Source organism: Clytia hemisphaerica, unplaced genomic scaffold (genome assembly GCF_902728285.1).
Source record: "Clytia hemisphaerica strain Z4C2 unplaced genomic scaffold, Clytia hemisphaerica genome assembly, whole genome shotgun sequence".
Classification (NCBI taxonomy): domain Eukaryota; kingdom Metazoa; phylum Cnidaria; class Hydrozoa; order Leptothecata; family Clytiidae; genus Clytia; species Clytia hemisphaerica.
In genome coordinates, this window is record NW_027103770.1 from 1,231,863 (window position 1) to 1,247,634 (window position 15,772).

Here is a 15,772-nt window from a genome sequence, read left to right on the forward strand (position 1 = left end):
TTGCCTGACGCCTTAAAATGGTTTAACAAATTTTGGAGGCTGAAATCACTTTCAGTGTTTACGGGAAATACGATTAACATCCTCTATTTCAAAACATATCAGAAAGGATGCATGCAGCCTATGTTTACCTTAGCCATCCTCAGTAAGAATTTGAGGACGAAATTCTTGAATCCAGGGAACATTTCAGAGCACTCAACAGAAGTGTAAATACAATTCTCAGAATCCATTAATTGCATGTTGAAGAAATAAACGAAATTTCGAATTTCCATCCAAGTTGGGTTCAGTACCCCACATTTCCTGAAGAAAGAAAATAAAACAAAAATGAATTGAAAGAATTAGTATGACGTGCACACAACGTGGACACAAATTTGAATTACCGACCGAATTCCTGATTCATGATATTCATGACGTAATGTTTAATACAGAAGCGGGACAGAAGCACACGAAATAGCCCGGGTGTCTGCCACTAGTTTTATTGTGTAAATTCAAAATTAGCGTGCTTACCTATAACTATCCAAAAGCTCCCTTTACAAAGCGACAGAATTTGTAACGAATCGTTTAAAAAAACAAATTCTAACGTTGGCACCTCTGTCACTTCAAAAAAATGTCTATTGCCATTTAATAGAGTTTTTTTAGTCAAAAATGTTTTTTTTGCTCAAGTTGCATTTTAGCCAGTTTTAGCAGCTGCAATTACAATTGCAAGTACTGTAAGTAATGACTAAAAAATGACTAGGAGGTAGAAAATAAAAAAAGTAATAGAGATACAATCTGGTAGAGAGTATAATCTTACTAAATAGTAGGTAACAAACCCTTAGAACGTTTATGCGACGCTCCCTAGTTCATTTCAAAAAATAAAGTATTTAAAAAAACTGATGTCACAGGCAAAACCAAACTGCTTTCCAACTGAAAAGCGGACAAATCCAATCGCCGACAGTCGCAAGAACTCAAAATATTGTGTGGTAGCCTGTACCAAACTCATCTTCACTGACTGAAAAGATAGCGCGAAGTTCGAAATATAAAACGTCCGTGGACGGGGTGGCACAGGCTATATGTGACTTACCTAACAAACATTTCGAGCATGGCGACTTTCTGTAGAATCGTCAACGCTTCTTCTGAGGCTACAAAATAAGCCAGTTGGTTCAATATTTCTTCACCAGCGACGTAAGCTTCAAGGTAAGTGTGCACCCTTCGGAAAGGTTCAAGTGATAGCAAGTTCAATTGACAATACTTGGTAGGCGAAATCACTTCATCTGAAAATAGTCAAAAGTATAGTAGTACTACTACTAATCGTCTTTACCCCTTTTGCTGATAAGGTGTGACGTCAAGGGTGGTCGGTAAAATGAGGTTGAGAATCCGTAAAACAAGGTCGAAAATCCAGGGTGGTCCAAAATGAGAAATAAATCCAAAATATGTCGTTTTTTATGAAATTTGTCGTTCTTTTTGTCTATTATTAGTAATGCAGGATTCTTTAGATAAACCCCCTCTCTCAAGAAATCGGTTACTGTCAAGCTTACTTAAAGTTCTGGAATAAACACCCAACTACATCCTCGTTTATCGGTGCCCCCCCCCCCGGTATTTCACAAAGCATGTATAAAGCATTTTACCATTTTTGTAGAAGTTGATAGTTTCCTGGGGAGTGGCACATCTCGTCTGTGGTAACATCGCCATGAAATTGGACACCGACTGAAACAGAGAAAAAATTCTAAATTTCTAAATTTCTAAATTTAAGCCTTTTTGAAAAAAAATAAATTTAAAGAAAAGAGGTTTGTGTATGTGTAAACGACGCAACTAAAATCTCGCCACTATCAGAAAGCGAATTGATATTTTAGTATCTGCTTTTAATCATGAAAGGGCAGTACAATATATAGACCAGTCGATGAAATCAAATTACTTAATAACAACAACTAGCACGACTTCTTCTTAGATCATTTGGTGTCTTTATTCCTTAAAAGTTTAGTGACTAATACACAAGAGAACCAAAACCCACAGATTCTTGTTAAGCCAAAAGGGCTAGATGGAGTGATTCAAGCTTTTCCAAACCAAAAGAAAGTAAATATTGCAAAATATTTTTTCTCTCTATTGTTTCCGAAAATCCGTGAAGCTTCTACTGAAATTCTATTCTCATGTCACGTGACCTAGATAGAATTTCCTATCTAACCATGGCACACTTTTCAGCCAAAGTACTAACCCTTCGGGTTTTATAGATTTGTGAGGAGAACTGACTCCGTTAGCCAGTTAATAAAACAATTTTGTTACTTTTTCTAAAGAACAATAAAAAATGTCTTTCATGAGGAATTCTCTTACATTGGTGTGAGTGGTTGTCATTTCAATGATGACGTAATCTTGTTGATTTTTGTGCCATACTTTACCAAGAGGTGTTTGCAACATGCCAAGAATGACAACATTGAAGAAGAGAGCATCAACACCTTCCGTCACCTACAATGAAATTGTTGTCTAATTTTTCGCGGAAGAAACTTTCGCGAGTTCGTGATTTTTCGGCTCAATCATGAATATTAAGTTAAAAATGCCGAAGGTCGCTATTCACGAAAGTTATTTCCCACGAAAGTTTCATCCTTTAAAGTATTCTCTGAATTGATTATACAAAAGTTTCAAAAAACTTATCGCGATCGAAGCGCGCAACAAACGTTAAAAAGTTAGGTCATTGGCATACAATGTAAAGCGATATTTCTAGAAGGCGGAATATTTTTTGACGTCCGAAACTCCTAGGCGCCAACTCAATAAAAACTACGGTTGGGGCCATTGTCTGTCCGTCTGTGGAGACTAGATCCAGTACAAGAAGGCCTAACCAAGAACATTCTTTCAACGTTTATGTAATGTTCACAACGTCCATATAACGTTAGATGAATGTTAAAACAACGTTGTGTGCGAAGAAGAGTTGAAAAGAACTTACGGTTGGTGCGACATCGAAGTGATAGAACTTCGGATGATCATCCATTTGTTGAGAGTTGATTTCTTGCAAGCGTTCAACTATCTCCACCACGTCGACCGTAGTGCCTTCAATAAAAAGAAGAACGAGAAAAATATTTCAATCGAATTAATTTATATTTTTAACATTCAATTATTGCACAGAGTATATAGAGAGTAGCTCAGTACCAAAAAAAGTTTCTATAAACAAAGGATAAAAAGTTCATTTTTTTTACAAAATACACATGGTTTTGAGACCTATCGAGCATCTGCTCTGATGTGTTTTGATATAGGGGATGCATATCGTGTATAAAATTCCCGTCCGAGAGTTACCCCAAATTTTGGGGTAACCTGTTTCAATTTTCATTAAAAAGTTCAGAAATCTAATATTTGTATTAACCTTATAAGTTTTAATTCAAATTCTAACTAAGATAATCAAGTTTCCAAATTAAAAAAAAACAAAGGCAGGTGTAACTCTCGGACGGGAATTTTATACACGATACGCATCCCCTATATCAAAACATATCAGAGAGGGTGCATGCAGCTTATTTGCAGCCCCGTTCGTCACCCTGCGATACCGTTTTAGTTTCAAAGATAAACGTCGGGCGTTGCGGAATTTAACAACGCTACAGTTGCGGAAATTCGCAGCGCTACGGTTCTATGTAATCTCCCGAACTGATATATGGTAAATTTCTTTTCGAACGAATTTGACAAGGAAAAGGCGGTTTTAGACCACGTCGAACTTATCAGAAGAAGAGATTTGTAATTGTAATTTCATTGTCTTTTAACGAGCGTTGCGCTCCTTCGCATGTTTCCGACGTACTTGCTCTTATCGTCTTAAATCCGCCAGTGCAGGGTACAGTAAAAAGCTAAAAATACCTTGAACGCGAATGGTCAATATGTTTTTGGAAGCTTTTTCTGAAGAAGTGAATCCATAACAGGAAGAGAGCATGATTTCTTTGCGTTCGTCCACGTATAAAGATTTCCCCATGCCACCTTCTGATGACGTAATGATACGTGTGTTGAAACTAGACAAGAAAGAAAGTTAAAAAAAGTCTTAAACCCTGGGTAAGCATAATCTCCGAGCAGATTCTGAATACTCCGCGCTGGCGCGTTTTCACTCTAAAGGCCATGACTCCGTAAGAGAATCTTACAATAAATCTAGACAAGAAAGAAAGTTAAAAAAAGTCTTAAACTTTGGGTAAGCATAATTTCCGAGCAGATTCTGAATACTCCGCGCTGGGACGTATTCACTCTAAAGGCTATGGCTGCGTAAGAGAATCTTACAATAAATCTAGACAAGAAAGAATTTTAAGTCTTAAACTTTGGGTAAGCATAATCTCCGAGCAGATTCTGAATACTCCACGCTGGCACGTATTCACTCTAAAGGCCATGGCTGCGTAAGAGAATCTTACAATAAATCTAGACAAGAAAGAATTTTAAGTCTTAAACTTTGGGTAAGCATAATCTCCGAGCAGATTCTGAATACTCCGCGCTGGTACGTATTCACTCTAAAGGCTATGGCTGCGTAAGAGAATCTTACAATAAATCTAGACAAGAAAGAATTTTAAGTCTTAAACTTTGGGTAAGCATAATCTCCGAGCAGATTCTGAATACTCCACGCTGGCACGTATTCACTCTAAAGGCCATGGCTGCGTAAGAGAATCTTACAATAAATCTAGACAAGAAAGAATTTTAAGTCTTAAACCCTGGGTAAGCATAATCTCCGAGCAGATTCTGAATACTCCACGCTGGCACGTTTTCACTCTAAAGGCTATGGCTGCGTAAGAGAATCTTACAATAAATCTAGACAAGAAAGCAAGTTAAAAAAAAGTCTTAAACTTTGGGTAAGCATAATCTCCGAGTAGATTCTGAATACTCCACGCTGGCACGTTTTCACTCTAAAGGCTATGGCTGCGTAAGAGAATCTTACAATAAATCTAGACAAGAAAGCAAGTTAAAAAAAAGTCTTAAACTTTGGGTAAGCATAATCTCCGAGCAGATTCTGAATACTCCGCACTGGCACGTATTCACTCCAAAGGCTATGGCTGCGTAAGAGAATCTTACAATAAATCTAGACAAGAAAGAAAGTTAAAAAAAGTCTTAAACCCTGGGTAAGCATAATCTCCGAGCAGATTCTGAATACTCCGCACTGGCACGTATTCACTCCAAAGGCTATGGCTGCGTAAGAGAATCTTACAATAAATCTAGACAAGAAAGAAAGTTAAAAAAAGTCTTAAACTTTGGGAAGCATAATCTCCGAGCAGATTCTGAATACTCCACGCTGGCACGTATTCACTCTAAAGACCATGGCTGCGTAAGAGAATCTTACAATAAATCTAGACAAGAAAGAAAGTTAAAAAAAGTCTTAAACTCTGGGTAAGCATAATCTCCGAGCAGATTCTGAATACTCCGCGCTGGCACGTATTCACTCTAAAGGCCGTGGCTGCGTAAGAGAATCTTACAATAAATCTAGACAAGAAAGAAAGTTAAAAAAAGTCTTAAACCCTGGGTAAGCATAATCTCCGAGCAGATTCTGAATACTCCGCGCTGGCATTCACTCTAAAGGTCATGGCTACGTAAGAGAATCTGCCCAGGTTGTAGACTATGCTACAGTCTATGACCAATCGTCTACCCAGGTTGGCGCACCGCTTTAATCTTTTACATTCAAAGTTGGGATGAATATTAAATGAGCTTTTGAGATCGGTGATTGGCTAAAGCTAAACAATCGCATCAAAATCAAAAGCCAATCATAATCATAAACATTAGAAACCCAGTTGCTTTCATTTTCGTTTTCAAGCCAGAAGTAACGCGGTTTTGATTGTATTGGCTGAACAATCAGGTAAGATTGCCATATTCGCCATATCCCTTTAGAGCAGAGCGTGGTATGCGCAGAATGGATGATCTGATGAGATTAGTGAAAGGAATGATTTCACTTAGTTTTCTAAGTTTTGGTTTCAGAGGTTTTAAGAATGGGTCCTACTTTACCAATTTCGCTAGTCCGAGACACGACAAAATTTACAACTTGAACTGATTATTGTTCACTCGGAGTCGTGGCCCGGGGGGGGCACTGGGTTTGCCGACTGACGGTATGTGCGGGCCAAAAATTGGCTTTTAAAATTGCACCCTTACATTTTTTTTTTTTTTCTTTTTTTTTTTTTTTTTTTTTTTTTTTTTTTTTTTTTTTTTTTTTTTTTTTTTTTTTTTTTTTGTTTTTTTTTTTTTTTTTTCTTTTTTTTTTTTTTTTTTTTTTTTTGTGTGCAGCAAAAATCACTGAAAATCATACCCTTAGAGTGCATTTTCCCCCAAATTTTCGATCCCTTTCGTGCAAAAAATGGTCAAAATTCTAGCATTTTTGGTCAAAATATCTAGATTTTTCAAGAATTTTCTGAAATTTCTACCCTTACAGTGCATTTTAAACATATTGGAAAAGGTACCCTTAGGACCCGCACATACCCGTCGGTCCTTTTGCCCAGCTGCCCCCCCCCCGGGAGTCGTGGACGAATAATTTATGTTCGGCCCAGCATCGGGCCTTTCAAGAAGCAGAGCTTTGTCAATTCAAGTTCATTTAGGAAGAAACGACGCCTTGTAACGATCAGTACTGATGAGTAAAAAAATTCACCGGAGAAGTAGAATGGTTGTGGAATTCATTTATTGTAATTCACACGGGAATTATGAAATTTATCTTAGGAAGATCGAGCCAATCCTTGAAAAGTTAATTTCCCAGCTGACACAAAGTGTTGTTTCAACGTTCATCAAACGTCATAATGGACGTGGACATTAGATGAACGTTAAAACGACCATTTGTGCTAGCTTGATACTAGATAATAAATTCATATATTAGCATTCACTTACTCTTCTACGTCGGCTTTGGAAGCAAAATTGAGACCTGAATGAGTTTTATAAATTGTTCTCATGCATAATTTATCCCTCAATCGTTGTTCGGTCTCTGTGTACTCCAATGACTTTCGAGTACGGTACGTATCCAAGGAGGCTACCAAGTTCGACTTGCTTTCGTTCTCGGTACAGCACACGAACACAAATTTCCCCATCTCTCTACCTGTAATTTAAAACAACAAAACAAAAAATTCTTGACTTAACTTAGAAAAGTTTCATATCTTTTTAACAATAATAAGTACAGTTGACGCTTTCTAATTCGTTCTAGTATTCAGTACGCTCCATTATTTGACAATATTGAAAGTCATCGTCACTAAGAAACTCTCATAAAACAACACTTATGCGATGAAAATCCAATCCCTCTTTCAAATCGAATTAGAGACCGTGTACCAGCAAGCACACTCGATAGCTGAATAGCAATCATCTCTAGATGACGAAATTGTACAAACGTGACGAACGTCATGTGATGAGGCAATTGAGCCTTCCCTCTATAATCGAACTTTCCTACTTCTCCAATATTTTTATGTTAGCACTATAAGAAAGTAGAGTTAACGATCTCTAATTCGATTTAAACAGGGAATTGGATTTGCATCGAATAAGAAGAAACAAGCGTATCGAATAGTTGAGCGTTGTTTAGGAGTGTTTCTTGTTGATGGTGAATTTCAAAATTATCGAATAATTGAGTGTATCGAATAGTAGAACGTCAAATTAGAGAGCGTCACTTGTAATAAAATGGATCAAAACTTTCTTGGAATGCCAATTTCTTTCACTTACCATTACGCATGATCTGATTCATGAAATCAACAGCTTTCTCACAAGCGATGTAATTCATAGAGTCTGCAAATACTAAACAGTACAACCCGTCTTTGTTATAACCCACTCTCAACATTAACAGTTTGACCTGTAAAAAGAAAAATGTTAAAGTAAGTAATGTGAGTACAGTTGACTCTCTCTAATTCGATCTTCAAGGGGCCAGGAATTTTCTTCGATTTAGAGAAATAATCGAATTATAGAGAGTACTTTATACTACTTTCTTAGCTGAGGGGATCAAAATTTTAGTTCGAATTGAAGAAAGATTCTAATAGAAGAAGTTCGAATTAGAGAGAGTTAACTGTAAAGTGGAGTCTCTTTAACTCGAAACACCACGAGGAACACAAATTTGTTCGAGTTAAGGAAATTATGAATTATGGAGATTGATTTATATGGAATTGTTAGCTGAAGGGATGAGGACACTCCGAGTTAAGGAGACATTCGAGTTAGAGAAGTTCGGGTTAAAAAGACTACTGTATATTCATCTGCGTACTGTAGACAGATCAAGCAGTGATGATGGAATCTCCATCCCTTTTTCTATCTGCGCTAGGCCCGAAAGATGGAGGGCTAAAGCTCTAAAGGAGCGTGCCAATATCCCATCTGAGAGAAATGATAGTCGGCTTTAATGTGCCGCATCCTCAGTAGTCTGAATCGCAACGCCCTCAATTCTTCTTTATTATCGATGTGTGACAGCATGGAACCAGCTACCAAAAGAGACTGTTAACGCTACTAGCATCAAAGCGTTCAAAGAAGACCTAACCAAGGCATGGATGGAACATCCATTGCGCTACGAATCAAGATCTTTTTAATTGTAGACGATAGATCGGTTTAGAGGCCCTTGTGTGCCTGGACTGTAAATCTTCATTAAAAAAAAACCTCCACAAAACTGTACGAATTTTTTAGTGGATGCCAGGAGCCTACATCCCCAGTCGGGTTCAACTAACCGAGTATGTAAGTCTTATATATTTCGGTTGGACCCACTAATCCCCTAAAACGATGGTTGGGATCCAAACCTTCCGCTGGAAAATCCTTGACGCAGTTTGGCGAAATTCAGTAATCTAACCCTTCCAGATGTTGAAAATTTTCCCGACCTTCAGAGCTTTAGCGTTTCGGATGAAAATTTCTTCATCTGGGAGCAGATAAATGCTAAGGTGAAATGCCACACCCACCCTCAGCTCCCAGATTATCCAAGCTATTCATTTACTGAGTTGGCGGTCTGGGACCAAACCAACAACCCTTAGAACACTTACGTTAAAATGAAAACACAGCATATACAAAAGTTTGCTCTAAAATAGGGCCTTTTCCTAGCATCAAAGTATCCACCCCTTGTTGTTTTTTTTTTTTGTAGATTTTCAAGCGGTCTAGAATTGATATCTCAAATTATGGTGGCATCCGTCGTTCTATTTAAGATCAACAAAATCTCATTTTCAGTTCGGGATAAATTGATAAACATCAGTAGCGTACCCAGGGGTGTTACCTATTCGTGGTATAAAAACATAATTACTACCTTATCGGTCCTTTTTACACCGGCCCTTGTTGGCGCTACTTTTGGGCTCGTGGCGTAAAAAGGGCCAAGATTTTGTAATTTTAACCTAAAAGCGGCGTTAATTTCTTATCATTATTTCTCAATTTAAAAGATTTTAGGTATGATTCGAAAACAAAAATTATCCATTGTTTTACTCCATATCTAAAACTTGAGTTAAATATTTAATATATTTAAAAACCAATGATTTTCGATGGGATTTTCAATAGTTTACTACTGAAAAATGACATTTTAATGTGAATGATAGTCATTATTTACTAATTTGAAGCATAAGTAGCCATTGTTACAAATTTTGGCGTTATTAACAGTCCTAATTGGCGTAAGCCCAAAATACGGCTGCGGCGTAATAAGGGCCGGCGTAAAAGGGGCCGATAAGGTATTTCGTTTAAATATGCTCTCTTAAACAAATGTTGCTTCACCCTTGTCTATGCTACTGAACATACCTGTTCTAATGTTGTTTCTTTGGTGCAAACCAAAATGTTTTCTTGATTCGGAAGTTCACCGTTATATTCAAAATACATTCCAAGAACAAATTGTAACACTTCATCTATGAAGGAAGAAAGAAGTCTTCAGAGTATAAGAGAGAAGTAAGTCCGACAAATTTCATTTGAGCCAAGATATTCAAAGCAGCAACATGAAATAAGATGTTATAAAAAGCTATATTTCGTACATCAGCGTATACATATCATTCAGGCAAATAAAATTGTTTGTACAAATGTCGAGTTAAAAAGCTTCAAAATCTAAAACAATAAAATGGACCCATTATAGGCAATAAAATCATGATGTACGAAATATAGCTTTTTATAATATCTTATTTCATTTTGTTGCTTTGAATATCTTGAAATTTTTCGGACTTTTCTCTTATATTGGACAAAATTATCAGTTGGTCATGGTTTAAGTGTTCAGAGTTCTATCATTTTACGTCAGAGAATCAATTTTTACTAAAGATTGCATACGCATTAAAGTCAGGGCCGGTATTTTTTCTAGACCTTTTCATTTGTATCTTAACCCATCTGACACACAACGTTGTTACAACGTTCATCTAACGTTATATAGACGTTGTGAACATTAGATTAACGTTAAAACAACGTTGTGTGTTAGCTGGGAACCGCATCATTCTATCTTTAAGCAATAGTCAAGGCAGGTTTTACGTCTGAAGCGGGAAATGGATTTTACGTAGCACTAGCACATATTCTTAAAGTTTTGATGAATGAAGCAGAATTTCGAGATGGAAAAGGCTCTTTATATAGTTCACTGAGATGGAAAACCGTCTGAGACGGAAGAATCTGACTCATTTGGACGTGTTCATTGGAAAATTCCATTTTATAATCATACAGGGGGTGGGTGAACATTTCCGAGGGTAATCGAAGAAGAATTCCTAGAACTTCTAGAGAAATGTTTTTTTTTATTTTTCCAGGGGGTAAAGTAATGATTTTAGTTCGTCCACCTAGACTTTAAGGCATGAAAAGGTTTTCTTTGCAAATTCGGCCATTTTCTAGCAGGTATACACACATTTCCAAGAAATTAGTTTTGACTTGAAAAAGTTCGTCAATCCCCTTGTACGGAAATTTTATGGAAAAGACCATTTGCAATCATACCTTTGGGAAGTGAGACAAGGGTTGGTTTGTTACAGTTGATGTAGGAAGGGATGGAGTAAGCATTGTTCACCTTGTTAACTATAAAAAATCAAATTAGAAAGAATGGTGAGAATTTGTAAAGAATACGTAACACCATACACATTTTTTTTTAATAAGAACAAACTATATAAGAACATAAGGCTTCGAGGCCCAAAAATTTAAGAACATTCTAAGAACATTTTTAGGGTTTGGAGACTTAAAAACATGCATTTTCTTAAGAAATTACATCAAAATGCTCAAAAAATGCTGAAAATAAGAACTTTTTAAGAACATTTTTAGGCTTCAAATCCAAAAAGCTAAGAACATCCGAAGGCTTCGAAAATTTTTGACGTTCTTATAAAAAAAAAACGTGTAATCTTTTATCCGACCCAGTAATGAAGGAGCAGGGAGCAGGATTGACTAAAGAAGTTTTTCACTATCTCGTTAAGTAAAAGATCTTTTAGATAATCTAACCATGGCAGCCCTTGACCAAAAGCATAGATATGGTGATATATCAGGATTGGGAGAAGAAAATTTTTCAGAAAATGAGCTACAATGCTAAGCAGGCGCAGGCCTGACCCAAAAATTGGAGTTGCTTTATAAAAAATTTGTAACAGGCTTTCAGGCTTAAAAGTCGACGGTTGCACTCAAATTTGGGAAGACACAAAAATTTTGCAAACGCACTTCAAATTTGAAGCTAAGATTTCTCTCTATAGACCTTTTCATAAATTACGCCACGAACATCACTTGCATTGTTATGAAATTATTGCCATGGTGACTAACTCCCAGTAGATTTTATTAAAACTATTTTATTTCTATTCATGAAAATAATCATTTTTTTCGCAAGGGACATAATAACCATGGTAATTGTTTGGATACGAGGCAAGTGATGTTCGTGACGTGTAATTTATGAATAGGCCTATTATAAGAGTCCGATTTTGAGGACTATATGTTGGTTCCAGCTTACGGTCAATTTCAGTTCGAGTCCCCTAAGAGACGATGCTATTTGTCTTAATTACCGAGATACGCCAAGTTTAACTTGACTTCAAAAGGATGAAATAATTTGAAAATGTTGTATGACTTACCATTCAAAACTCGTCCGACAAAAGAAAGACTTTGGAAAGGCGCCGTTCCAACATCCACAATACTGAAATTAGAAAGTCATTCAAAAAATTCTAAAAAAGAGGAAAGTCTAACAAAAAAATGTAAGTAAAGTTTAGCCACAGGTAATTACAAGGCTAGGACGCACGGCTTTTGGCAATATAGCGTTTTCGGCGCTTTAAAGATTTTTAATATTTACGAATTTAAAGTTAGCCTTGGATTTATAGGCTAAGCAAAGTTGACGCTCTCTCAATCAACGTTCTACAATTAGATACGATCCATTATTCGATATTATTGAAAGCCAACGTCAACAAGAAACTCTCTTATTCGATGCTCTACTTTTCGATACCTCTTTCGATTAAAATCCGATCCTTCCTCAAAAGCCGAATTGAAGAGCGTCAACTGTATACAGATCTTTGAAATATCGAAATTTCAGATCAAAATAAAAGAATCGAAAGAAAAATAAACGGTTAAAAGTTATCAAACCACTGACTTTTATATATCCGACAAAGCTATATCTACCATCTTTGATCGGAGTTCTTTTGAAAGTGGTACCCGCAAAGAAGACGTTGCAATGTTAAAAAATAAACGTTTAACGGCGCTACATCATCAAAGTATTCAAGGAAAAGTAGATCTAGCGCTCTCGATGCATTTACACCACTATTGAGTAGTGCTACCATTAGGGTACCACTTTTCAAAAAACTCTGAACAAAGATTTTGCCTTGCCGGAATTGAGAAGCTTGGTCCAGGGATATATAAAGGTCAGTGCTCCGATAAAAGATTTTGCTTGGCCGGAATTGAGAAACTTTGCAAGGGTATATAAAGGTCAGTGTATTCACCGACCTTTTTTCATCGTCAATAGTTGCACTATTTTTCAAAATGAAATCAATGAATTGGCGAGCAGTCTTCATGGTCATATTCTTTCGACCAGGCGTCAACCGGAGAAGTCCGATCACGTTCAATAGAAGGTTTCCATCTCGTTGGTAAAAATATTTCTGCAACAAAAGACATTGTTTGTTGGTGAAATAATTCAATGCTGGATAATTGGTGTGCACTTCTAACAAGCTGTTTAATTTGTTTCGCCTCTCCTCCATTTTCTTGATCTCCGCATAAATTTCGTACAGCTGCCTGGATTTCTTCTCTGGGTCACCTTCTGTTGTGGAGTAAATGTTGCACGGAAATGAAATGTTCCAATTGAAGGAAGCCACGTCACCCATTTGACACAAATCGACATACAAAGTACCAAGTTGGATTGCTAATTCTGTATGCTGTGATGAAAAAGAGTACAGTTCTTATACACCTATGATGGTAACATTGGGATTCACAAATTGATAATTATGGATAATCAGAAGGTCTTATTACATATAGTGGAGAAAACATCCTCCACATTGCCCGATGATGGGAGAAGAATCTCTCGAAACGTAGCCAAAGGTAAATCTCGTGATCCAAGCCACGATAAATTTCCAATATGAATAATACTGGGTCGATAAACTCAAACTTATTTAGACGAATAAAAGAAGTTCGAATAAGTGAGAGTCTTCTGTAGTTCTCAATTAAGAATCCATAAAGAAAATTGTCCTTTTAATAAAGGTAAGTTTCACATTGCATCGCACTTTTCGACCGCCGGAGGCGGTTTCTTTCATAGTGGTACGCTAATCTCGTTTTGCCTTGGCTCATTACTTTGTCTGCCATTTACTTTCGGTTTTTTTAACTAGATTACCCAGGTGTTTCTTTTTTTTTTCCCTGAATGTCTTTTATTCGGAATGGAATAATCGAGACATAAAAAATGACTATATTGTAATCTGTTTTCAATTAATAATCTAAAATGTACTGGAGATGACATGTAGGCGTTAATAATGTGCTCGCGCTCTTTCGCGAGCGTGATGCGTGATGGAAGGCGGTCGTTTCAGTGTGGTTTAGATCCACACTGTGACCTAGTTTTAATCGACCGCCGGAGGCGGTTTCTTTCATAGTGGTACGCTAATCTCGTTTTGCCTTGGCTCATTACTTTGTCTACCATTTACTTTCGTTTTTTTTCACTAGATTACCCAGGTGTTTCTCTTTTTTTCCGTGAATGTCTTTTATTCGGAATTGAATAATCGAGACATGAAAAATGACTACATTGTAATCTGTTTTCAATGAATAATCTAAAATGTACTGGAGATTACATGTAGACATTAATAATGTGCGCACGCTCTTTCGCGAGCGTGATGGAAGGCGGTCGTTTCAGTGTGGTTTACATCCACACTGTGACCTAGTATTTATTCAAAGGCGTACATCTACTTCAATTATTACACCAAAAGTTGGCCACTCTGAAGTAAGAATTCATGATCATGACGTAATTTTTTTCTACGGGAACACCCCGGATTTTGTCAGTAGTGGCAAATTTTAAACAATTTTTCTTTACCTGCCACTGCTGGCAAAACCGGATTGTTTCCGTAGAAAAAATTACGTCAAGAATATCATGAATTAACCACTGTTAACCTAACAGTCGTCGGTAAAGCGAAAACAAAATATGAATTCTTAGTTAATTACAACAACTGCTTATGAACCTTACCTGAACGAAGATTGTCTTTTCCGTCTCCGCTTCGTCGTGGTTTTCGGCCCCGCCTCTGGCTTCGCGTCCCAACAACATCAAGCTACTTTGCAGGTCCTCAATCTCTGTCAACAACAAATCACGTGTTCCAGTCTTCTTGGAGGTGAATTGCAATCGAACAACCTACAGATGCGAGATAGAAGTAATGAGAAATTAGGTCTAAATTAAGGCGAAAGAACCATAAGGGTTAGTGAGCTGAAAGGGCAAGTATTAAAAAGAAAAAAGAGCTGGGGGGGGTACAGTTGAGGCTATCAAACTATACTATTCGAGACGATCCCTTATTCGATGAAAAGCCAATTGCCCTTGAAAATTGAATTGGAGAGCATCAGAGAGTGTACTGTAATAATTTTATACCTTTTTCATGTCAATATCTTCAGTAAGAAACATTTCATAATCAGGTTGCGCAATACCAATGGTGTATTCTCCTTTCTTGTTGATGGCTTTGATCTGTTCGAATGTCTTGGTGGACGCAGAACCTTGGATACGCTTCATATGTTTGAACCACTCGAGGTTTCTCTTACAATCAGACTAAAAGATAGAAAAAAGGGAATGTAATGTATCCTAATAATTTTAATAGGCTAATCCAGAAAAAATGTGCAACCCGTATGTTGAGGTTTTTTTTTTGGTAAAGATGGAAAGATTTTTTTCAATTTTTAGGACCCCTTTGAATTTTTTTCTCTTCTTATTTGGACCTACCTAGGCTGCTGGCATCCACTAGCGGAATCGTGCTCCTGGGGTTTTGTAGAGGTCTGCGATTCAGACTAGGACCACCCTGGATTTTTTGACCTCATTTTACTGACCACCCTGGATTTACCCTAAATTTTCAAACCACCCTGAAGATCACACTTTCTCAACATACAGACTATCCAGAATAGCCCAGAATTTTGTTTTACTTGATATTCTTCAACTAATTCTTCAAATATATCAAATGATAATTCAGAGCACTATACTTTTTAATAAAAAATCATTTAAAAGATGATTTCCTTATTTCATGACCGTCTAAGGACTCACCACTGTTTACGAAGAAAAGAAATGTTTAACACAACGCCCCGGTGGAATTTTATCCCATAGCCAGCGGGAATGAAATTAATCATCTATAAAAAAGGGATAGAAAGGGGATAGAAATTCTATTGTTCCAGGCTCGAAAATTCCAATCGGGGTGGTTTTGGAGTGCAGTTTTTTTCATTGGATTGTGAATGGGGGTGAAACAAAAGTCAATATCGCAGTGGGGATTCTCAAAGAACCTGTAACACCCGGGGATTACAGGAAAGACACGAAACTTAC

The 15,772-nt window shown here is 37.0% G+C and overlaps 1 protein-coding gene across 1 annotated transcript in view; it reads right to left on the reverse strand.

The window, feature by feature from the left end:
* Window positions 1–15,772, reverse strand: part of LOC136805998 (E3 ubiquitin-protein ligase rnf213-alpha-like) — an 80,685-nt gene that overhangs the window by 41,374 nt on the left and 23,539 nt on the right. The window contains exons 20-33 of the mRNA XM_067062580.1: window positions 14,843–15,016; window positions 14,450–14,611; window positions 12,736–13,160; window positions 11,877–11,938; window positions 10,774–10,851; window positions 9,619–9,722; window positions 7,597–7,723; window positions 6,781–6,985; window positions 3,805–3,953; window positions 2,912–3,015; window positions 2,305–2,436; window positions 1,605–1,683; window positions 1,061–1,250; window positions 129–297 (exon numbers count right to left, since the gene is read on the reverse strand). Of these exons, the coding sequence (XP_066918681.1) occupies window positions 129–297; window positions 1,061–1,250; window positions 1,605–1,683; window positions 2,305–2,436; window positions 2,912–3,015; window positions 3,805–3,953; window positions 6,781–6,985; window positions 7,597–7,723; window positions 9,619–9,722; window positions 10,774–10,851; window positions 11,877–11,938; window positions 12,736–13,160; window positions 14,450–14,611; window positions 14,843–15,016 (2,160 nt within the window). The remainder of the gene's footprint in view (window positions 1–128; window positions 298–1,060; window positions 1,251–1,604; window positions 1,684–2,304; window positions 2,437–2,911; window positions 3,016–3,804; window positions 3,954–6,780; window positions 6,986–7,596; window positions 7,724–9,618; window positions 9,723–10,773; window positions 10,852–11,876; window positions 11,939–12,735; window positions 13,161–14,449; window positions 14,612–14,842; window positions 15,017–15,772) is intronic.